Source organism: Temnothorax longispinosus, chromosome 6 (assembly GCF_030848805.1).
Source record: "Temnothorax longispinosus isolate EJ_2023e chromosome 6, Tlon_JGU_v1, whole genome shotgun sequence".
Classification (NCBI taxonomy): Eukaryota; Metazoa; Arthropoda; class Insecta; order Hymenoptera; family Formicidae; genus Temnothorax; species Temnothorax longispinosus.
In genome coordinates, this window is record NC_092363.1 from 6,068,157 (window position 1) to 6,092,605 (window position 24,449).

Consider the following 24,449-nt stretch of genomic DNA (forward strand, 5'->3'; position numbering starts at 1 on the left):
TGTATGTTCCATTAGCGCGTCGCTGCCGAGATGTTGCTTTATTGACTTTATCAACGACTCTAACTTTTCGATAGCGTCGCAAAGGAGAATTCGCGACGAGTACAATAAACGAATAATCCAACGTTCTTCCGCTCGATTTCCTGTACGCGCGTAACTGGTATAAAAAATTCTTTCGAGATACAATCATTCCAAGTCGCTAGATATACAGGTCAATTTTCAGCTTACGTTCTCACCCAAATTGCTCCTTTGTGGGAGAGTGCTTACTTGTATCGCGACCAAGCACGCGAGATTTCTTTGTGCGCTCGAATTAATATAGAAACGCGGGTGAAGCTGAATTCGCTTTTCGCTACCGTATCCATTAAATCTAAAGCTAACGCGAGTCCCGCATGCACGGTCGCGTTCAACCGCAATGTTCGTCATTCCTAGAGCGTAGCTGGAAAAAATATAATCAAATTAATGATACGACAATCTCGTGTTTCCTTCAATCGTCCGAGAGCCGGTCGACGTCTTTTGAAAAGAAAATATTCAGTCTTTTCTATATCGACCTCGTAATTCTTGCGGCAATAAAAAATTCTTCAAATAACTTCACTTATTTCTTCATTATTTAAAGCGGTACGATAAATTATTATAGATATTATAGATTTTATTCGGGAACATTCATAGATCACTTTGCGAAACAGATCAATCAATATAAAAGATTTTTCGTGCCTTTTTGCAAAAATATCTTATATAATTTTAATATTAGTAGTTTTTGTAATATCTACGCTTCAACGGATTAAAAGCCTATCATAAATTTAACGGATGTTATCTAGAGTTTCAGAATTCAGCCTGGATGGAACTTGAACTTCCATTTTATTTATGTCCTCCCCTAAGAAGGAGGGTAGGTATCAGGTTTCGAGATGAAAAATATCGTATCTGTGTGTGTGTGTGTGTGTGTTTATCCACATATAATATATTAAGAAAACACCAGGATAGCTATCTCATCGCACACGAAATTCCGGTCCTGATTGTTGAGTGTTTGCTTCTCGCTGGTTTCTGGGGAAATCGCGGAATGAAGGTATCTGCGATGTAATGGGAAAAACAAGAAAGCAAGAAGACACATTGAATTTTCGCTCGTTTGCTTCTGCCGCGCCATCGTATCGTACTACATTAACAACATCGTGATGGTGTTAATGAATAACTTTATCTATTTAACGTTTCAATATTTACACCTTAAATATTACATACATCGGTAAATTGAAATACTCTTTTGCGGAATTGGTTGAGAAAAAGCACAAAACGGATAATCTGAGATCTTATTTGAGTTGTAGTTATTTAATTGCTGAGAGTTGAGGTATCACAAATTTCTATAATACGAGAAATAATCATGATATTATCGAATAACTCGAGAGAAAATTGAAAACGTTCTCGTTCGAGCCGCGGTTATTCAATTGTAATTGCTGAAAATCGAGAAATGAGGGCGGCAGAGGTGAGAGACATCTTTAAAAACTAGAAATAATAGTCCAGTTCGTGATATTTTCCAGCGGAACCGAGATAGCGTCGACGTAGCAATGAACTCCGTTATATTCGTTCTTAACATGTCGGGAAATGAGGAATTTTCTATGTAAATATGACACGTTTGCCAGATGCTCGTAAAAGGCTGCTTTGTCGAGAATGATTGTACGACTTCAGAATATAGTGCTTATTTTAGTTTTAGAATAAAGTAACACGGCTCTGTTTCTCTACTTCAGAGGCACAAAGCATAATTTTCAAAATAAATTTTACATACTTAAACTCAAAAAGGAACTTGTTTTATCAGAGAATTATAAAAATTAAGGCAAAAAAAGAAAGTATAACGTGAAAGACAGTAATAAATAAGAACTGATAAATTTTTCTTTCAACATTGATATTCTTATGATAAATATGAGTAAAAGAAGGAATACGACAGTTTAATATTTAAAATAAAGAACATAATGTAATAATTTTAAAAAATGCACAATATTGTATCAGAAAGTTAAAAACGGTAATACATTCACCGCTCTGAAAATTTTCGTTTTAACGAAAAGATTTATGTGGAACGCGTGATGAAGCATTTACGCTGCCGATTAACGATGAAAAAAATACTCAACGATGTTCTCACTTGGATCTCGAATATCGCGAAACCCGTACACGTTTCTCCCAATGAACTTTCCGCGATTATGGTAGAGTACGGGTGATCACGTAATCTAACGAGTGCTTGGATTTTGATTAAAAAATCACGGCCGACATGCTCTTCACGTTCTTTCAGACGGAAAATGTACGAACAGCATTTGCAGTGAGATAGTTACATAGTTTACTTGAGATGCACGAGTGCTCTTGACTTAGTCTCCACGCTTCAATTAAAAAGTAAATAACTTCGAACCGTGGTTTCATATGATAATTGGATGATAATTCAATGATTTTCCAGAACGTCGTAGAGTTCCATGAGCGACTCGAGAAATGCAGTGTTCTGCATATTACAATATTTGAAATACGTTAATAAAAAAAAATGTAAGAGATATTTTGTGGCTTAAAAGAGAACAAAAGAGTTGTACACTTTGGAGTTAAGCTCTATCATTATCGCGCGAATCTCTGCTTCAATCTCTTTATCGAAGCTTTTCCTCGTTGAATTACGTGTTGCCCCGAGGAAAGAATCCGGTCTCGCGATAAAGAAGAACGCTTGTTTCACTCGATATCTCCGCGAGGAGCGATATTACGGTGCTCGCCGCGATCGGGCGCGACAAGGAAATATTGCCTCGAGACATAATTCCGAGCCGGAAGAAAATCTCTCACGTTTTGCATCCAAGCGAAAATGAGTCGCGTCTCAGCCCCCATCGAACGCGAGAACTGTAATTGGCTCGAGAGTAATAATCCACGCTGGGAGACCGCCGGATCGACGTTATTAGAGCCGCACTAACGTCGTTAGAGCAAACTTGGTCAGCGCATCGAAAAACGTTATCATGTTGTGGGATTCTCCAGTATATAAACAGCGTATAATTCTTCGTATGTCTCAGTTTTGCCCTCCTAGTTAATTATGAAATCAGTTCAAAGTTAATACTACGAAAGGCTAAAGTCGAACTTATAATTAGTCGAATTTGACTTAGTTTCTCAACATTTTAATTCAGGATTTTACAGATGTATCACTCGAAGCTCTCAAAATAAAAAAATTTAGAAATTACATTAATGTTTATACTACCATTCCAATCTTTGAAATTAATTGTAAGATTATTGTATTATCAATTCAATTTTTTCCACGTATTTCCAAGTAACGTTAAGTATCTAAAAGACTGATCTCGCAATTTTAAGATTTTTTTCTTATGGATTTATTAAACGCGATATCCAGTTACACGACGTCCTTTACCCGCCATGATTGATGAAGCAAGCTGAAAAGCTTTTCCGCAAAATTTCACCCTATTCGGATTTGCCGGATTATATTTTCTCGTGCTTACTTACGCGCAAGATTTCACCGAGTTATCATTCCCATTATCGCTTCGCCGTGAAACGAGCGTTGCCCGAGATAGACCATATCTTGAAAAAGCTTCGACGCGATCAACCGAGTGTATAAGAAGGAGATTAAGCCTCGCCTCGGTCCTCTCGAACTTCGAGAGCGAACTTTAATGGGGGCCGGAGCAATCGAGAGTTTAAACATTTTGCAAGAGGAAGGGTGAATTTTGAGAGATCACGATGAACCTTAAACTTCTCTTTCATTTTGCTTTAATATACTTCGACATATTTTTCATCTAATTAGCGTAAAATTCGTACGAGAAAAATTTCTCATTCGACACGGCGTTCATGAACTTTTTGAGGAAAAACATTGAAAAAAAAAAAAAAAAAAATTTTTCTTTAAAAAATAGGGAATAGAGGTTCTCTAAAAGAAAGTATAAAATTAAAAAAGTTAATTAAACTAATAAAATTAAAAAAAATAATTGAATTAATAAATATATTAATAAGAATAAAAAATAATACGACAAAATTAGTATGATTAACTCTTTGCGACCAAAAACATTATGCCATACTCTATATCAACTCAGTCTCTCGTTAATTCAGTCGCATTTCGCGTGCACATAATTCCTTTAATTTATACTACTATAATCAGATAATGCGCGCATGTATTACATACAAATATGTATATCTACGTTTTCCATTACATCACGGAAAATATGAATGATTTAAATGAGCATACGACTCATTCAAAATGAAACACGTCATTTAATACGCATGACCACAAAAGCCATTGAAGTTCCAATTTGCATTAACAAAATCAGCATAACAGAGTCATTTATGCTGATACCAAAAAGTTTATGCTATCTAGTAATCTAATACAATGCAATGTGAAAAATGTTCTGTCTTCCGTAACGCTTCACTTTTCCGTAACATTCTCGATTCTTTTCACGTTACTGAGCTTTTGAAAGAGAGACTTTTGAAGACACAAGTTTTGAAAAATTAAAAATATATTCCACGTTTTCGATCACCGTTCTGTAGCCCTATCAATTTCAATTAATATTTTCCCCCTCAATATATTCTGATATCAGATAATTGTGTTACGTGCCACTTGCACGATCAGGGGTAAAAAAAAGAAAGTCATTATTTGTGACAAACACAATCAGTTGAAGCAAAGTATACAGACTGTATACACAGTAAATATTTCACATTGGGAATTAGTGTGATCGTCGGATGAGCGTGTGATTACGAGGGTGAAATACTACGTATGTTTAAATGTTTGAAACGCGAGAGAGTGGCTCTCACTCGCAAATTCATCACCGCCCGATTAAAGTCCCATCTATTACGATCGCGAAATGTTCCGCCTGAAATTTACCGCGGCGTATTGAAAGCGCATTTTCGATGCATGTGACGTGGGCGTGTTGCCGAAACGCGTTGCGAAAATCGAATAATGAGGACGCGCCATCACTATTAGCTTTAAAGCGATTTGAGTTACTGCAATTTGCGTTGTAAAGAGTATTTTGTGAATCGATAGTTTCATGATGTTACTTTGCGAACATAACTTACCGCAATTACCAATTACAGAGAGACGATAATTAATAAACGCTTCGTTTAAATTAATTGAGAACGCGCGAGATTTCGCTTTACTAATATCGACAGCTATTAGTAAAAGTTGTTATCCGGCTACGATACATTGATATTTTACGTTTCGCTGTCTCGGTATAGCAAATAAACAGGATAAAATAATACGGCGAAAATTTGTTAAATATTCGAAATGTTTCGATCAAGTATACTACGCATCAAAAAACAAGATAGATTTTCATTATTTAACACACGACATTTGCAGCTTTGATCACTACGATTCCGAATTGAAGCGTAAAACAGGATATCAATCCCGAATATCTGCGAACCTTTCACAGATGTAAACTTTGTCGAAAGCTTTTGACGTGTGTTATAACATTTGCATGACATTACGTTAAAAAAAACCTCATGATTAAAAGAGCCATAAACAAAATTTTAAACCGTCGTATCGTTTTAAATGGGAGATTTTATTTTTTTTATCGACTAAAGCAACTGAAGTAAAAAATTTATTAAAATAACAAGTTTATGTTATGGAGTCTATATCGTATATCGCTATATTACCAGGTTGCCGCATTTATCGTTAGATATTGGATATTAATGCACGTTGAAAGCAAAATCGTTAGCGGCACTAAAGCACTCTCACCACGAGCGAGATCAAACGCAGACCAAGTATCGAATGAAATTTTCAAAGTATTGCAGTCGGCACGAGACGTCGCAGAAAATGCGCCACAGCCGCAATTGACTATCGTCAACGATCACGATAAAATTCGCGAGACGCTCGAAACAAAGTACGACGAAATTCAGCGAGTTTCTCCAGATTTCGGGTTTCGCGCAAATTATCTCGTCTTCAAATCTGAGCCGACGCGACACGCGTACTGTGAAGAGACAGACCTGTTCCGAGATTATACAGCATGTTGCTGTTAACTGGAACGACCGTCGCTCTTTTCTGAGTAAAGGTCGAGAAAAATGGCTAAAAGAGAATCTTGTATGTGGTTCAGCGTTATCTAATTTCCTGCGACCCTATCTTCTCCGCAGAAATGCATCTACAATTTTTTTTTTGCCATTTCTCTCCTCATAGTTCACGTAAAAAGCAGCAGCAGCAGCAGCAGCAGCGGTTCGTCTCAATTTTCTAAAACCTCCCTGTATACGCGAGCACACATCAAAAGTATACCTATAGAAATTAATCGAATCACATTGACTGAACATCTAAATCACTGCGGCTGATTGATACACTTAAATTAGTATGCAATTAATTAATTGCACAAAGGGATGAGAAATATAGAGTATTTCTCTGTGTTAATGAGAAATATAAAGTAGTTATCTCTAAGCAAATACGTACACATATAAAAGCAAATTTCCGTGTTTCTCTCAACCGCGTTTCTTAAATGCAAGCGATTAATAATCGATATTCTCCGTGCAACGTGTGCGTTATGCATTTCTCAATTATGTCATTATATTTCAATTTCGACAATTTCAATGCAGCTACATTTTTATCTATAAAAAAGATAAAAATGTTATTAAACGAAGCATATTAAACGAAGCAGCTGTATTTATTCCATAAACTTTGATCTCATGCCGGATTGCATGATGTGCAGAATATAATTACAAGTTTAATCGTATGTAACAGAGAACACACTAGCAAGTTCATGTTTAATGAGGTTAACGTTAAATTGTTAACCGATATATGTCGGACGCGGAAATAGCATTCGTAACAAAGTGTAGGAAAGGACAATCGTTAGTTTCCGCACTAGCAATCTTTTAATTACAGCCATTTTAATCTGCGTTTATGTATTTACGTTACTTAATCAGAAATTTTGATACATAAATTTAATCTGAATAATATGTAATTCAATCTACATAATACAATAAAATACGACATATTTTAACTTTATCAATTATATATATCTTAAATAAACAAATATATAAATTTAGTTTAATCTAAAGAATTTTAATTTTCGAATGTGAAGCATGAAAATCTGCTCGTATATATCAAGAACCATAAAAACGGGTCGAAAAACTGGTCAGTAGCGCGAATCCGTCTTTCGATCTACGTATTATCGCGCGTGACAAAATGCCAAGGATTAAAATCAGGATAATCACAAATGACCGGGATGCAAGAGTGTGTCGAGAATCACTAACCTCGATCCTCCGTGGCCATTAGTTGGCCTACCGCTGCTCTCGTCGTCCTCGTCGTCCTCGTCATCCCTTGAGGTAGCCAGTGACTGGGGAACTGATGAGGGAGCGCTGCTACCGGAATCGGGCCCAGGGCCCATCCTCGAACCGGAAGCACCACTACAAGACGGCACCAGACCACCCTCTCCCTGCCCTTCCTCCTTCTCCGCCCGATCCACCTGCAATCATAACCATCCGAATTTGTTTAAATATCGTCACGTGCACTTGATGTAAATCGACGCTGATTGCGGACAGACAATCGATTTAATTTCCTTTTTCTTTGTTTGAATAAGTTATTTAAATTTGTACTTTGTGTAAACTTAATTAAAACAGAAATTTTAGTTCAATGTTAAATAATATCAAATTCTATTTAATCAGTCCGTTAGAATATCGAGCAAAGGCATTATAAACTTTCGAACTTTCGACGCGCGCAAACCAATGATATGCAATCGCGTGACATTTCGTGCATCTAAAATGCGGCAAGAACGCGGCGAACTTTTTCACCATGTCGCCCACAGACATCGAAAGATCATTGGCTTAGTAACACAAAAGATCATACATAATAAATATCGCAAATGCCAGCGTTCAATAACATGCGATATTTGATCATAAAGCCAGAAAGCATTACCATTTAAAAGAGAATTGTTTTTGCGCCTTCCGGCGTTTTACAATACGAAAATGGCTAGACCAGGAAGCATATCGTTAATAATACTACAATGCTCTGCTTCAATATCATGAAAGACGCTTTAACAAAATTTTTATTTGAAGCATTTCGTACTTCAATGTATCGTGCACTTAAATCGATATCCTATTCCGCTGTGTTGAAGGACCATCACGTGCCCAGGAGATCATCAAGCGGTATCCAGACCAAACAATAAGCGCGAACAAATACGAATAAACAACTTGCTTCAATGAGTGCAAACGCGCGGATGGCGTACACACTCAAAGATTGTTCGCGCTCGTTTACTCAGGCTGGACTTCCAATCACTGATCGAATGCTCTCGTTTTTCGCCTTGTGACCGATCATGCGTGCACGAAAAACCTCAACGACCAGCGATCTCCGATCTCTCGGTATTTCGAAAACAAAACGGAATGTCATATATGATCAGAACGAATTAAGTTGCCGAAATCCTAATAAGCTTTGCGATTTCCGGCTGGTTTTCGGCACGTAGCCACTGAAGATCGATACAGGAATCATGGCATTGCGACCAGGAATTTCCGGTCGGAAATCGTAAAGCTACATGATGGGTTGCCTGGTCGAGAGAGTGGAAAACAGAATACGTATAACGTAATCTACTTATTGTACCGGATACCACGCACATACTTTTAATTAGCTCTGACAGAGAATTGTAGCAAGAAAACAGAAAGCAAAACAAAATTGGGTCGCGCGTATATAGAGGGTGCTTCTACAATAAATCTAAACTTGTAATCGTATTCTCTGGCTAATTTAAAGTCATCAGTCTTTTGTTAGCAAAAGGTACAGGTACATCAGGATGTCCCACTGATGTGACCACTTTTGCATTTTTCATAATGTTTTAACTTTTTTAAATGAAATATCTTGGCAGATCTCAAATTAAAATTCTGTCAAAGTATGTTTTAATTTAAAAATTCATTTTTTTTTTAATTAAAAAAATGTCTGTTAATACATGAAATAAAATAAAAAGTGTCGCTCTTATTTGTCTATTGAAACTCAATTTACAAAAGGTTTTGTAATTTCGATAGTTCTAAAGCTATACATGCACCTTAATATTTTCATTAAGAACGGATTTTCAACTTTGTTACATAATTTCTCTGTTATAATTAAGATCGCAAGTTGCGAAACATCCTGTATTTCGCAGTTCCATGTGAGCGAAAGAAAATGCGTAATTGCATGACAAAGGACGCGAAAGTTGTTTACATCCAAAGCTGAAGGCAATGCAAAATGCACTCGTAAACTCGTCGCCAGAGATTATAAACTTTAATTAACGAGATGTTATATTGTCTAGCGTTTAATAAACGGATGCTCTCTTGTTAACTAGTAAATTCCACAACAATTTTTCTCAATTTTTGATCTCACAATAATATATGTGTATATATATATATATATACTTTAGTATATCTACTTATTAAAGGATATCTTTAATATTCCTATAATTTATATTTTATGTTTTTAAGATTTTCATATTTTCTAATAATTAATATTCTAATTTGTACCAATAAATTGTGTTCACAAGTAAGTACATTTTCCAACATTCGTAAATTTTCCAACCACGCACATAATCAGACCTATATACACACAGTTGAGAAATAGATTTATCTCTCAATACCACTGCGGTTGGTTAGAACCTACGTTTCGTTTTAGGATCCTCCTCGCGGTTAGATCCCTCTGTTTAGTTACGGTTCTCAGTTCAAAGCCGTAGCAGCTTAACTAACTGACCGAGATGGAAAATACACTGCGTCTCTCTGAGAAAATGTATTATTTGCTGCAATTCGGCAAAGTATTTTTTGAAATATGATAGATAATATATTTACAGGAAATAAAAACTACTGTTTTTACGGATATTCCCTCTTTGGCTATATTTTAAACGTTTTTCCTTCCAAAGTGCACGTTGTTATTCGCGAAAGTGCCTGATTACATTGCAATTTTTTCCTCTCTTCTCCGCTAATGTACGTTTTTATTTTTCACAAACGCGGACATGTCGGACGCGTTAAAACACGAATTATCCGTTTGTATATTCGAAAGAGTTATGCGCACGAGAAATGTTTAATGTGACGAAAGAAAAGTGATACGCGGATGAATTCCCCTGGTATATGATATCTGTGTATATGAGTCCAACAAACAAGCGCAAAACATATATAGTATATATATATAGGACACAAATATATACATATATATGGATAAGAGAGAGAGAGAGAGTTCGCAAAAAAAATATATAATATATACTATACATATATAAACCTGTGCAGCACTGCTGCAGCTGTCAGTGATGCTGCAGCCATTCCGATCTACATATTCGCTTGAATTTTACCGGAGCGCGCATACAAAGACGCACATGCCCGTATATTTCATTTTATTTCAAATTCAGATATATCGGCTATTCAGGTGTCAGAGCCGCATTAAATAAAACTGCTAAACAGCTCGTTCGTTCTCACTTCGTTTCTTTCGGACATATAGAAACGGCCAACATCGAATAATATTCATTTCGAAGGGCAAATAAAAGTTAAATGGAACTCACGGCCGGGGTATCGTCGCTTTTATCGGCAACGAAATATCTCGCGCTCGTAGCATTTACGTTATCGCATTACGGGCAGTCTCGAAACCAAAGTTACGGCCGTAAAACGATGGTCGTAGCGTCGTAACGTGATAGTAAAGATCGGTTCGGCGATTCGATGTACGTTCGCTAAAATGTACAATATAACGTATTCAATATAACGTGTATAATATAACGCAATGCGGAGCGTAATGTAATCGTGCAAGTTTTGTGGACGGCGTAGCCTCACAATCGACACTCACGGTGCTATTTGTCTTGAAATCGTGCGAAACGACGATGCTGGGAGAAAGGAGAACTGACAGACAACACGTCTCTGCGATTGCACGCGGTGGTTGATATAATAGTCAGCCAATATGGACGCGTGTCCCGAATTGGACATGGTGCCATTGTTCTCCGCTCTTGTTCCAAGTACAGAGCTTAACGGTGCTCGGATAATAATAATAATACCTTTGTGCTAAAACACAGCCCTTTCGAATGTAATACTTCCCCGTGTCACCTACATCATTATAGTTGCCCGCTGTGTAAAGCACTATACTGCGTAAATCCTGTTAACAACGTTCGTGATATAAGCTGCGTTATTTTCTTCAGATCCCATAGATCCCGTAGTTTGTTATGTTTGGCACGCTCTCGATATGTACAGTCTGTTCCGCGACGGGTGACTTTAATTTCGATCAAATTTTATGACTCAATATTTTCGCGAAGGAGAAAATTTTCTCTCTCCAAAAAGAGTTATCTATCGCGAAAGTTTATAATTTTTTTTAAGCTTTTAAATTTCAAATAAGTATTAAGGTTTCTTTCAATACACTCTTTTTTAAATTAAATAATTTTAATGCACCCTTCTTTCTTTTCATCAAGCTTTTTTCATATAAAAACATCGATTATATTTTAAAAATTACCATAGGTAATATATATTCAAGTGATAACAAGTTTGTTATATCGTTTGCATTTTTATTTCATTGAACGTTTCATGTAAAAAAAATCGAGAGTCTTCTCGATATATCGCCAGCGGAATAACAATCCATTAGCTAGGAATTTTCAATATTATATTTCATCATTGTAAACATACATCTACATGATATATAAATCTCTGCAGTGTTTTATCGTTTCCATCGTAGACGATGTAGTTTCATTCGATTATAATATTATGGTCATCGCGCTAAGCACACTTTTATCAGGAAACCGGCGCCGTGCTCGCAATTATCCCTAAATGGAACGCGAAATGTGTTTCGCAATTTTGCGTTCGCGAATGACGGTGCCCCATTCGCCCGTCCATCGAAACGGTATAATCCGTTGTCCCGGTCTAAATCACATATGCGCATTTATATAACTGGATTTCTAGGGGGACGTAGGCGGCACCGACTATCTGCCGAGGCTTTCTCGTCTGCGCGCAAAAAATTATGCGAGGGGAAGTGTAACCGATCTATTGTTCGTTCTGTGCTCTCTTTTCTTTTTTTCTTTTTTTTTATACCGCGCGTGGCGAAAATTTCGCGGTGAAGGGGCAATTTGCAGCAGAGTCGCAGTCGTAAATTGGGCGAGCTGAGAACGCCGGTAATGTCGGGGAGGGTCAATTGATTCACTCGACTGCAAGCTCCTTGTTAAAACTCAGTTCCACCGGAAAGCTTTTCTGTTCCTACAGAAACTTCAAGAAAAACTAACATTTTCGAATTTTCTCTCTTCAGAACGCCTTTCTTTAGAAATTATCTCAATTTCCTCGTTATACAAGCATCAATCACAGATGATTTAAGAATTTCTAAAAGAGCATTTTTTAATGAGCAATTACAGCACTTAAAAAACACGTAGAATCAATCTCTCCACATGCAAAAACATTATTTTTGGAATAAGTGTACCAAATGATTTATTTGGCTGCGCGATAAAAATAATTCACACAATGAGGACGACTGTAACATATAATACTCTTCATTGCAGATTCTACATGCAATTTGAAGCAAGGCTAAATTAGGTCCATAACTGACGAAATATGTAAAATTTAAATACAGTAAATTTACGACTACATTTAAATTCGAGATGCATCCATAATTAATTGTGAGTTTCTGGATTTATGCACTCCAAATTCTTTTTGCATATATCGTCGAGTTATCTCGCGATATCGTTCGGCCGACTCTCGCGAGACATCTCTATCGATTACGAGCTCTTGCGCTCTCTCCTCTTTAAAATACTGCATCAAATTTTCGTACCGTAGATGCCGCGAAAAAAAAACCTGATCTGTATATGACGGCAAAACAACACAGCTTTTACTGTTGGGTGTGCTTCGGCTATGTAATTTCGTCTGTGAAATTGCTTGTTCGTGGCGGAACCATTGATCTTCAAAAGAGACGACGTGGAATAATAGATGGAAACAGTTAAATCGTACGTTTTTTTACCCGGCTATATGCAGTGTAGTTCAGATTGAACGTTACGTGCTAAGATTTCGCGGAAAAATATCATACAAGCAAAACAATCTCTTTCTCCGTTTTACGCATGGAGAAACGTGAAATAAAGTTATTTGACTAGACAATCATGAACGATCATAGGCGATCGTTTCGAGAAAATACTACAAGTTCAAAAATTATTTGTTAATTATTATTAAAAATGTTAAATTTTAATTAAGCTGTAGCAAAATAAAATTAAAAAAATAATTACACGTAGGAAGCTACGTGAGCAGAGAAGTAGAATATACGACATTACAGAAATGATCGATTATATTTATTGCATCTTATAAAGTACTTTGATCTTTTTATACGCAAAAGAACGATCAAATCCCATAATTGTCACGATCGCGAGTTTATTTACGTTTAAGTTAACTTAGATGCAAAATGATTCTGTCAACTTCGATCGGCATCATTAACGTCAGTCTCCGTCGCATCGTACCTTCCCCTTGAATCCCACGGACATTAATCGTGTTTGACGTAACATCCTATTTTCCTCTACCTCAAGATCCGGAAACAGGTTAACTAGATACCGCCAACTTTGCCACGGTGTCGTATCTCAAGGGGATAAAGTATGCCGCACGAGTACCACGATGTAGATCGCGATTCGCCACCTTTGGGGAATTATTTAGTAACGACCGTTGCACATTAGCTCGCTGCAAATTATTACAATAAAATGAACGTCATGCGAAAAAGTAATTTAAACGTCATCATCTCAGCCAGTATTCAATACCTTCGTTAGTCTCTTTTAGTGATAATATAGCATCCGAATTCTCCTTTCGAGAGTTTTCGAGCAATTCAATTGTGTAAAGATCCGAATTGTTCCAAATATTGTTCAAAACTAGTATTTCTCGGAAGTCTCGTGAGGTCTTAAAAGTTTGGAATGTTTGAAACTCTTGAGAGTGCTGAAAATATCTAGGAAACGTTTCATAAAAATTTATGTACGGAGATATGTTTGGAATTTGAGGTCTTAAAAATATAAAATTGTCATCTAAGTCTGCATATCAAAAATAGATAATAAATTAAAATAAAAACAAAATAAAGTGTTATAGAGAAAAAATAATATCTTTTTTATACATACAAAAGTATTTTGTCGCTTTAAGGAACTTTGATAATAATTCCTACGTAACAATAAATACTTTGGACAAAATATTAATGAATAGAAAGTTTAATGAATGCGTTAATATCCATTTCGTCCCATAACACCCATGTCACAATTTATATTTTATGCAGTACCAACGGAATGTTTGTGAATTTCACACATTTCGCACCGTGGCAGATTTAGCATGAATAACATTCTCCCGTATTGCTTCCCTTTCAATTTTTTTTATTTACCGCGTGTTGTTGTTAACTGACAAACAGATTTCGACCGTATATTGATATACGGTCCGTATGTTGATATAATTCGCGCGAACAAAGTGCCATTTATAAAATTGAATTGTCGTGACAAGTGTTATCAAGAGATACACAGTGAGCCGGAAAACATGAATACAATCGAGAAAGGAATTTCTATGGCTCAAAATAAGTCGAAATGATAAAATAAATTTTTTTCGAATAAGACCTCGTTTTCGAAAAAAAAGACTTTAAAAGTTAATCGAGTACGCGTACACTTAACTGATATTTTTATAGTCGACTTGGTTTGAGCCGTATAGGATCACCCTCTACAATTCTCTTGTGCTACATTTTCCGGCCTACCCTGGATATATATAAAGTAATCACTATGATATTCGTGTAGTTTTTAATGTTAAAAATAAACTAATACACGCTAGAAAAATATTTGCAAAACCGATATGTATTGATTAGATTTGAATACACATATTAACCCATTGAGTCCTAGGAGGCCCTTACACGCTTTTCTGTTTTAAACCTTTGTAACTTGCATACTAATTAAAATTTTAGACCGCAATTAATATTTAAAAGCAAAAAGAGTTGCTCTTTCCGAAAATCTAATCGATGATAGGGTGAGATATCTGGAAAAAATATATATATATATAAAGGTTGAAAGTGGAAGTAAAAAAAAATGATGTTTGCCTTTTTACTGATAAATATTCAACTAATAAATGATTTCGTCTACCTTTTTGAATAGAATAAATCAATATAATTATTATTAGAATGATCTGTACGAAAAATTCCACTCAAAAAGACATACCAAATTATTTATTAGTTGAATATTTATTAGATTAAAAGGTCATTTACTTTTTTACTTCTACTTTCAACCTTTATATCTTTTTACAAGGATTTGAAACGCACAGAAACTTCCTATATAGAACCTAATAAGTTAAGAAGGTATGTTATAATAATATGGATTTTAATATTACACACATCACGAGAAAGTTCTTATAAAAATACATCTCTATTAAAACGCTTACTTTTCTAATTACTAAATATTGTATCAAATATTTGCAACTAATTTTCTTTCAAAAAGTTTGGGAAATTATATTTATTGATTACATGCATATATTTAAGCATTCAATATATATTTTTATTGCTATTCAATTCAGGTACTACTGCCAGTGATAACTTATTTTATTAAGTGCACAAATAATTATTATATCATTATATTATTATATTATTTTTCCAATAAAATCTTAATATTTCGTCATCGTTTCCTTCCTTGGCAGTTTTTGCATTTCTTATCCTGATGCAGTTGTACTCGAGATCTTGTCATTTGCAATTGTTGCACTTTCAGGTATTGTTGACGCACTTATATCTGCACTTCCGGATGATGTTGTTGTGATGGGCCTATTAGGAGGCCTATTAGGAGGCCTATTAGGAGGTCCATTAGGGGGCCCATTAAAGGGCCCGTTAGGAGGCCCGTTAGGGGGCCTGTTAGAAGACCCGTTAGGGGACCCGTTAGGAGGCCCGTTAGGGGGCCCGTTAGGTGGCCCGTTAGGGGGCCCGTTAAGAGTTGGCCTAGGTCGGTCTAGGAACCGTAACCAACTCGAGATCCGGTCACTCGAGACACGGGTCGGTTCGAACCAGTCAAAATAACCCCAGTCAGATGGAATTGGGAATGGTATTAATTCCACTCGATGCTTTCGCTGATTATTAGGTGCAATGGGGATGCCTGCCCCTAACACGCCATTTGAGCCGATGGACCAAGGTCTCTTTACGCAGAATAGAACGTCATTATTCTCCAGAAATTCATCAATAAGCGATCATGTTCGAATTAAGACTTACGGATTCCTGGGCCGTGGCGCACACCACGACCGCCAAGACCATGAACACCACTGTTATTTTCATCTTTCTATCTTGCGCTGCTAATGCTTGCACTGTTAATGCTTGCATCGCAGTGCACTAACGATATTTATACCGCGCCGCTGACTAACGATCTGTTTGTACGCGTCCGTTTTGCCACTTGCGTAGCCGTATTTTACTGTCAACTATATTTTATATATAATGAGAATAATTAACAATTTCACAATGCATCGATATGTTCCGCATTCTTTTGGGCATATGTTACTGATATGAAATAGCTTCCTAGAACTTAATGAGTTAAGAACGTACGTTATACACGGAAAAAAAAAGATGTATCAACAGCATCACTTTTTGTATCAACAGATCAGTGTTATTGAGATAAAATTTATTGATGCAACATCAATATTAATGAACAAAAAACATAATCAGATAATTGTTTTAATAATTTAAATATTTGGTCCAATAATATCCAATTAAATTAACTCTTTATGCTTGTAGCAGTCCGTGAGTCGACGTTTAATTGAAGCAATTTCATTTTTTTCCGTGTAATAATATGGATTTTAATATTACACACATCACGAGAAAGTTCTTATAAAAATACATCTCTATTAAAACTGCTTACTTTTCTAATTACTGAATATTGTATCGGATATTTGCAACTAGTTTTCTTTCAAAAAGTTTAGGAAATTATATTTATCCATTTATCCATATTTTCAAGTATTTGATATATTTTTATTGCTATTCAATTCAGCTACTACTCTCAGTGATAATTTATTTTATTAAATATAATAATTATATTATTTATGCTATAAAATCTTAATATTTTGTCATTATTTCCTTCCTGAATAGTTTTTGCATTTCTTATTTTTGTTGTGGTAGAACTGTTGTCCCCGGGATCTCGTCATTTGCAATTGTTATCCACTTTATGCACTTTCAGGTACCCTTGATGCACTTATATCTGTACTTGCGGATGTTGCAATCTTCTTAGGGGTTGATCTTGGAATCGATTTGGGATGATCCGTTCTTTCTGATGATTCATCCGTGAATGGTCTATCTCTGAGTGGTCCATCCGTGAATCATTCATCCGTGAATCATTCATATCGGACCATTGATCTAATCCATTTTTTGGCTGATTACTAGATTCATTGGGGCTGTCCATTGACATGGGGGCGACGTACCAAAATACTTGTTCCTTTGAGCAAAATAGTATGTCGTTATTCCCCAGAAATTCAACGATAAGCGATCATGTTCGAATTAAGACTTACGGATTCCTGGACCATGGCGCACACCACGATCGCCAAGACCATGAAGACCATTGTTATTTTCATGTTGCTATCTTGTGTTACCGTGTTTGCCAATGCTTGCACTGTTAATGCTTGCATTGCAGTGCAATAACGATATTTATTCGCGCTGCTGACTAACGATCTGTTTGTACGCATCTGTTTTGCCACTTGCGTAGCCTTATTCTACTGTCAACTCTATTCTGTATATAACAAGAATAATTAATAATTCTACAATGCATCAATATGTTCCACATTCTTTTGGGCATACGTCACTGATATGAAATTGCCATATGTGCATGCGGAAACGATGTCAGATAAGCGTATTTAAACAGATTCCGTTGATGAATTCCATAGAAAAAAATATATATAACAGTCAATTAAAAAAAAAGAAAAGAAAAGACAACACAATCATAATTATGCATTTTAAGTTTCCATTTTTCTTTTTAGATATATAAAATAATAAAGTGGCTAAATTGTTATTGGCACATTGTAAAATACTGCTAAAGTTTGTGTATAAATTAAATAAAGCACTGAATGTGTAAATATACCTACATAGAATAGTTTATTTGTGTAACAAGTGCTGTAAGATGAAAATAACACGACCAATTTTCAACTTAACACACGTGTTACACACCCTATTTTATGTTGCAAATGCGTGGAAAGTGGTCTATCACGCACGCGTCGCATGCGTAATGGGCCACTTTCCATGCACGTGTGACATAAAATTACTTAAAAAACTATAATATATAAAAGGAAATATATGACATAACAATATATTCGCATTTAATTTAATACGACTTGTGAATGGAAATTAAGGTACTTCCTCGTATTTCACCATCTCCGATTAACTGTAACCTTCGATTGAACTCACTCTTCGTCTCTTTCTAAGAAGAATAGTTAGATTTATAGTATTATTTCAATATAATCAAAGCAAAAGTAAAAATTTTCAACTTTCCAAAGCTGAATAAAAAGTATTGGAGTGGAAACTCAAAATCGATCTCTGCCTCTTGTCGAATTGTGGAATATAGCGTATCGTGTCGTTTTGTAACGTCTACATACCTCATACGAAGAAGACAGGCAGAAAATTTTTAGATTCTTCGAATTGACACGACTGCGTCTACGTTTAAATCTCCATGCTCGCTGTAGATCGAATATGTCGGCCGGCATTTCACGCGAGGAGGAGCATTCGACGAAGATACAACTCGTCCTTCACGATAAGCGCAAATGCTCCGCTTAAGCAACCCCCGACCGACCGAGTTTACGCGAGCACGCAGACTCGAGGGTAAATAACAATGAACGTTATTTGCTCTCACTGTCTCGGGGCTTGCTTCACACGAGCCGAGCTCGGAATCATTATCGCAGAAGTAAAGGGTGAAAAGCGACTACGGGTGTAAAGTCGATTTATATCTAAAGTATATACACCAGCACGTTGCAAACTCTATCGTTATCGTATCATCTGTGAGTCACTACTTTGCGAATTACGTGTAATATTCGTAATGAGATGCCATTTTGTCTTTTAATAACGCGATCTGTTTCGGTCATTATCCAAGAAAATTTTATTTTATGCGATTATCAATTTAGAAGTAAATAATTTTATTTGCTGCTCGACGTTTGCCTCACACAAACCGAATTCAAAATAATTATTATAGAGAAATAAAGCGATGTCAGGTATAAAGTTGATTTGTATCTAAAATATACATAATATATCAGCATTTCCTAACGCTATTGTTATCGTGTCATTCATGAATCATTATTTTATGAATTACGTATAATATTTGTAACAATATTTTGTCCCTTATTGACGCAATCTGTTCCGGCCATGTAAATCCAAATTTAATTTATTCCACCACGTAGATTCGGAAGGAAATAACAACGTAATTTGCTTTCACATTATCAACGCTTGTCTCACACAAACCGTATTCGAAATTATTATAGTAAAAGGGTTTTAGGTATAAAAGTTGATTTGCACCAAGTACTATGTCGTCACTTTTGAGGCTGTCATTATCGTGTCAAATGTTAAATCAATGTTTTATGAGTTACTATCTTGTAAAAATAATACTTTATCTCTTAAAAGAACAATGTATTCCGACTACTCCAAATAAATTCGGTCAAACTGATTCCGAATTTAAATCTGTAGCGATGCATTTAATTTTTTTATTTTTGCATCGTATTGCGTTACAAAATATCTTCTGCCTATTTTCTATTTATGGTTTCGGCATATACATATACTGAAGAAATTTAAGTATTAATCTGTATTAGTTTATATAATATTTAACTTTAGAAAAAGAATACGAGGCCAAACGCTAAATTTGGAATAAGGAAAAAATAAAAATAAAAAATAGCACCCAATAAATATTATTAATTTTTCTCTATCATAAGTATTCCATTAATTTAGCCCATTATTATTGCACACACGAATAACGTAAAGATCTTGCCTCAATCTTTATCGTTAAGACATAAAAATAGACAAATTAAATTTCATTTATTACAATCATATTTTATTTTATTCACTTTTTTACTTTTTACTATTTGTTTAAATAATAAACTTGAAAATTCAATCAATTGTAATATATATATGTATATGCACTAAAAAAAGATTGTCTGAATATTATCATTAATATATCTTCGTAGTGTTCTCAATTTTGTTTTCTGAAAATCTTTTTCGCGCGTGCGAATAAAAGTGCTTGATAAAAAGTATAATAATAATTGTATTAAATACAAAGACAATTTTTCTTTAGCGAAAATAACTCTATTAATGTCACTTTTTGCCGAGTTTATTTCATCTGTAAAATATTTTCTATCGTTTCTTTCTTTATGCCTGCAAATTTCTCTTGTAAATTTCCTATGTCTGGTGTATCTCACCTCATAATTGCTTCGTCGTCGTCCATCAGAGTCTCAAGCTCTCTCTTTCTTCTCCTCTTGTTTCTTCATTGCATTCGCACAACATTCATTTGCGAAAACATGATTAATTACGATTGCACAAATTTTAATCATCAAGAATACGATAAATACACTGCACTATGCACGGCGCTTCCGACGTTAATCGCACACGACGCGCACTTTACTACGTCACGACGAAAATATAACAAAAAAAAACAGTACGTTCCGCACGCGGCGACTGGCAGATAAACGTAGCGACAAAGGATTTTCAATAAATCATCAATATATAAACGCCCAATTCACGATAATAAGTGAATATCAAATAATGTATTAAATAAAATTAACTATCAATGCAAGCTAAAATGCAAGATTAATTTACGATAGTACTTGCTAATTAAACGCGACACTAGTCGACTCGGTGTTGACTTTCCAACCGTTAATAAGCGATAAATTCAAAAATAAATAATTGACGACTTTTCATCCTGCGACGCGCGACGCGCGATTGATAAAGTTCAACTAATGAACTAATTAAGGCGCGATAAACCGTCCAAAAGTATATAATACCGCAATTCAGCGTTGCGCAATACATTTCGAATGTATAAATCCTGCGAAAAGCATGTATTATTCATAACTCGATATATTGCTTTTCGTTACTTGAATTACTCGATCTCGCGATTTACGTATCACTCTGCGCTCTCAATCCGAGAATGGGGAACAAATTACATTCAAGTCGGTAAAAATTTGAAGTACGAGACGTGAGATATGTTCCGATCCAAGCATCTCTGAACAAACAACCGTCTCTCAGTAAACAAATATCGTAAAACAATAATTTATAACTACGCGCTTGGAATTTTTACGTCAGAATGAATAAATCGCGCGAAATGTCTATCTCGATAAACAGTCGTTGTCGCCTAGATGCGAATTTTTAATCATCAAAATTAATTGCGCAGGATAGTAATCGCCAATTTTTCCTACAAAATGGTCGCGAGAAATAATGCTCGCTTTTTAGTTAGACAATCACTAATTCGTCAGATTTCAGGATAAAATTCTGTTCTTCTATAACTTTATAAGCCATATACGTATAATATGTATTTTATTATATCCTACTTTATCGTGTATATGTATATAGCTGTAATGATTCCTTAAAATATGTTTGGTATTGCATAGTATACGAAATGGAATTCTGCCTCGAATTTTGCAACACAAATCGTTCGAGGAGATGAGAGCGACTCGTGTTACCTGCTCGCCCGACTACCGCGGCGCGAATGATAACACCGCGGCAACCCGCAACCTTGTACAGGCACTGAGTTCGCCGCGATATACCTCCCCCCAAGACCGCACATCAACAAAATGCCATAGCCCGGTTTTGTTGTTATTACGAAATATGTAACGTATATACCAATGAAACGGAATAACTGAATATTCTATCCTGCAGTATATAATAAATAAATAAAGTAACAGAATAAAATCGGAACTCTGCCTCTCACATCTCAAATTAATTTCGACGAATTGTAAAGCAAACCTGGTGTTTATCTGAAGAGTAAAATATGTTATTCAGATGGAAAAAGTATTTGTATAAATTAATCGCTGTTATTTCTCGCTCGGCAAATTTTTATATTAGAGAAATGAAATTTCTCGAATGTTTCTCTAATATTATAATGCAATTTTAATGAGTCAAGAATTTTTTCTATAATTTTAATAAAATAGGAGAATAAAATAAATTTGTCATAAAAATATGGTAATTTATTTTTTCTATTAATGAATAAAATTACACAATTTTATTCCCCTTGGAACAAAAAATTTTAAATAATAATAATAATAAATTATAAAAAATATATAGGTATATATATGATTTATAAATATAAATTATAATTATTTAGTAGATATGTTTTTTAATCACAATAAAGATGAACTTCATTCTTCAAATTTAAACAGAACATTAATTCAATAGTTTCTTTTAAATAAAATAATTAATCACTTAAATTTAAATATGTTTAAATTTAATTTATTAAAACAAGGATTAAATAATTTGCGCATAGTAATTAAAATTTACTATTAATAATCAACTTGTTAATATCAGATTGTTATAATAGTTATATTGTTACATACACTATGTACAGTATAAAAACCAAAAAACAAAATTATTTCGAAAATTATTGTAAATTCGTCATTTTAAAGTTAACACATAGGAATATTTTCTTTAAAACGGAAAAATTCTTGTTAGTTTTGTATTATTTGAGTGCATTGTGTACACGAATATTGTATAAAACTTCTTACAGGATATTTAGCGTCTCTTCCATCGTCACTGAAAGGATCAGATTTATGTAATGCTGCTTATGCAACTGCATAAAAAAAAGTAGGCTACATCCGAGAGTTAATAAATGTATAGAATGTCTGATATGCAAGCTTTATCGACGTCTTGCACTTATACTTTAGTCGTTTTACACACGACAAAAAGTAACGCGGTCGAAGGAAAGCTCGAATATGAAAATCGAATGATTATTCGGATAAAAGCTCTTTCTGTATTCCAAATTTGTATTAAGTTGAAAATTTCAATTTTATGAGCTGTTGCTATCTCGAACTGGGTCATCGATTTAATTTTAGTTTATAAAGCTAGCGCGAAAGAGTCGTTCAATAGAAAGGACATTTTTCCATCAGATCATACTTTACAAGCATAGACTGCCATGAAAAAATTTCTAAGACTATTCGCTGGGATGACCTTCGGTCGAATTTTTCATATCGAGATGAACGACTTCACTCGAGTAAGATATAACTAATGGTAAGTCTGCAACGATCTAATACATTATATTATTTTTCTTTAAAATGTCTTAATTACAAATATCTCGTCAAAGAACACGAAATAAAATAAAGATAATAATTTTTGTGCAGTGTTAAAACTGTCAGCGGTAAGTGATGGATGTGCGAAACGCCTGACAATTAAGTTGTTAAGATGAAGACCGATTAGGTTTGTAAAAGTCTTAAAATGTTCATTATCGTTATATTAATCTTAAGAGATCGATTTATATCCATCCCGTCGTGAAATAAAAGCTTGACGGATGCGGCTAGCACGTCGAATAAAAACTCGAGAAGAAGTCGTTTCTCACGAGCGGTTGCCGGCCACGTCGTAAAATGCAGATATCGTACAACGAGACCAGTTTTCAATGCGGTATCACCTTATCGTGTAAAAAGATACGTCGTATAAAAGGATAACCGCGATACATCACGACGCCGATCGAATTTCCGGTAAAACTTTGTATAGAATATCGCGCGGGAAAACGTGCGCGATATGGGAGTCCGCAAATGAGAAAAAGCTCACTCTCACAGCATCTACACAAATAGACTGCGCATTGTTGTGCAAAAAAGATATGACAGAATCCGGTCGTAACAACCCTTGGGATATAAACATCCGTCCAAAGATCGCGGCTTACTGGATTTAGATTTGAAATTATTTCCGACCCAAGTATTCAGATCGCGGTAATGTGAGTCACAATCGCGAAATTCTGAATTTTCTGTTTGATCCGACCAGAAATGGAAATCTTACACAGCTAAATATTTCACGCAAGCCTCTGTGGAAGGAAATGAGATCGTCGCAAAAATTACTCGATTTATATAATGTCTGAAATTTTCATTTGACATTGGCAAAGTAACATCTCGTAATTTTAGCGCTAGTAATATTTACGCTACCGTACTTTTTCACACAGCAGGTAGCAAATTCTACAAAAAAGCGCAGGCTGAATTTTAAGAGTACGTGTTAATATTTCACAATGTTGTAAATTCGAGCGACAGCGGCACTGCAAGGGACACGAAATTTCAACCTTGGCTGCAGTAAAGATCTAGCGCATTTAGTGCATGCGACTAGAATTATTGTCTTGTACAGTACATAAAGTAGATTTCTCAGGAATGTAACTGGCGCACGTAGAAGTTTAAAGTGGTGCACATTCTTTAACGAACTTACAACCGCTGTACTTGGATTAAATTATATGACATTTATTTACACTAATTGTACGAAGAAGAAATGCTATGAAAATTACATTTGCCCTATAAACAAAATTCAACTTAAAATTTATCGAGCTGTTTCCACGCATGGGCCTATCATTCCTTTTCTCATTTCGTGGATTACCTCATTTTTGCGTAATACCATTCAATTTTACGTTGCTTACCGTATTATTATGTCGATTCAGTATATATCCATCCCCATTTTTACCATCGTTGCGGTAACA

At 35.2% G+C, this 24,449-nt stretch overlaps 2 protein-coding genes across 6 annotated transcripts in view; both read right to left on the reverse strand.

The window, feature by feature from the left end:
* LOC139814204 (uncharacterized) overlaps positions 1 to 24,449 on the reverse strand; it is a 157,386-nt gene that overhangs the window by 43,779 nt on the left and 89,158 nt on the right. For all 5 annotated transcript variants that reach the window (XM_071780303.1, XM_071780305.1, XM_071780304.1 and 2 more), the window contains one exon: positions 7,159 to 7,370. In XM_071780303.1, coding sequence (XP_071636404.1) covers positions 7,159 to 7,370 — 212 coding nt within the window. The remainder of the gene's footprint in view (positions 1 to 7,158; positions 7,371 to 24,449) is intronic.
* LOC139814206 (uncharacterized) lies at positions 15,291 to 16,194 on the reverse strand. Its single transcript, XM_071780308.1, has 2 exons — positions 16,049 to 16,194; positions 15,291 to 15,975 (listed from the first exon to the last, which is right to left on the reverse strand). The coding sequence occupies exons 1-2, from the start codon at positions 16,154 to 16,156 to the stop codon at positions 15,502 to 15,504; spliced, it is 582 nt and encodes a 193-aa protein (XP_071636409.1). The 5' UTR covers positions 16,157 to 16,194; the 3' UTR covers positions 15,291 to 15,501.

What these genes read in the sequence shown, in the direction of transcription:
- LOC139814206 (XM_071780308.1), bottom strand. Translation starts at nt 16,156, where the DNA reads ATGCAAGCATTAACAGTGCAAGCATTAGCAGCGCAAGATAGAAAGATG. An exon ending in GCGCCACGGCCCAGGAATCC is followed by an intron (nt 15,976 to 16,048) that starts GTAAGTCTTAAT and finishes TTCTGCGTAAAG; the next exon opens with AGACCTTGGTCCATCGGCTC.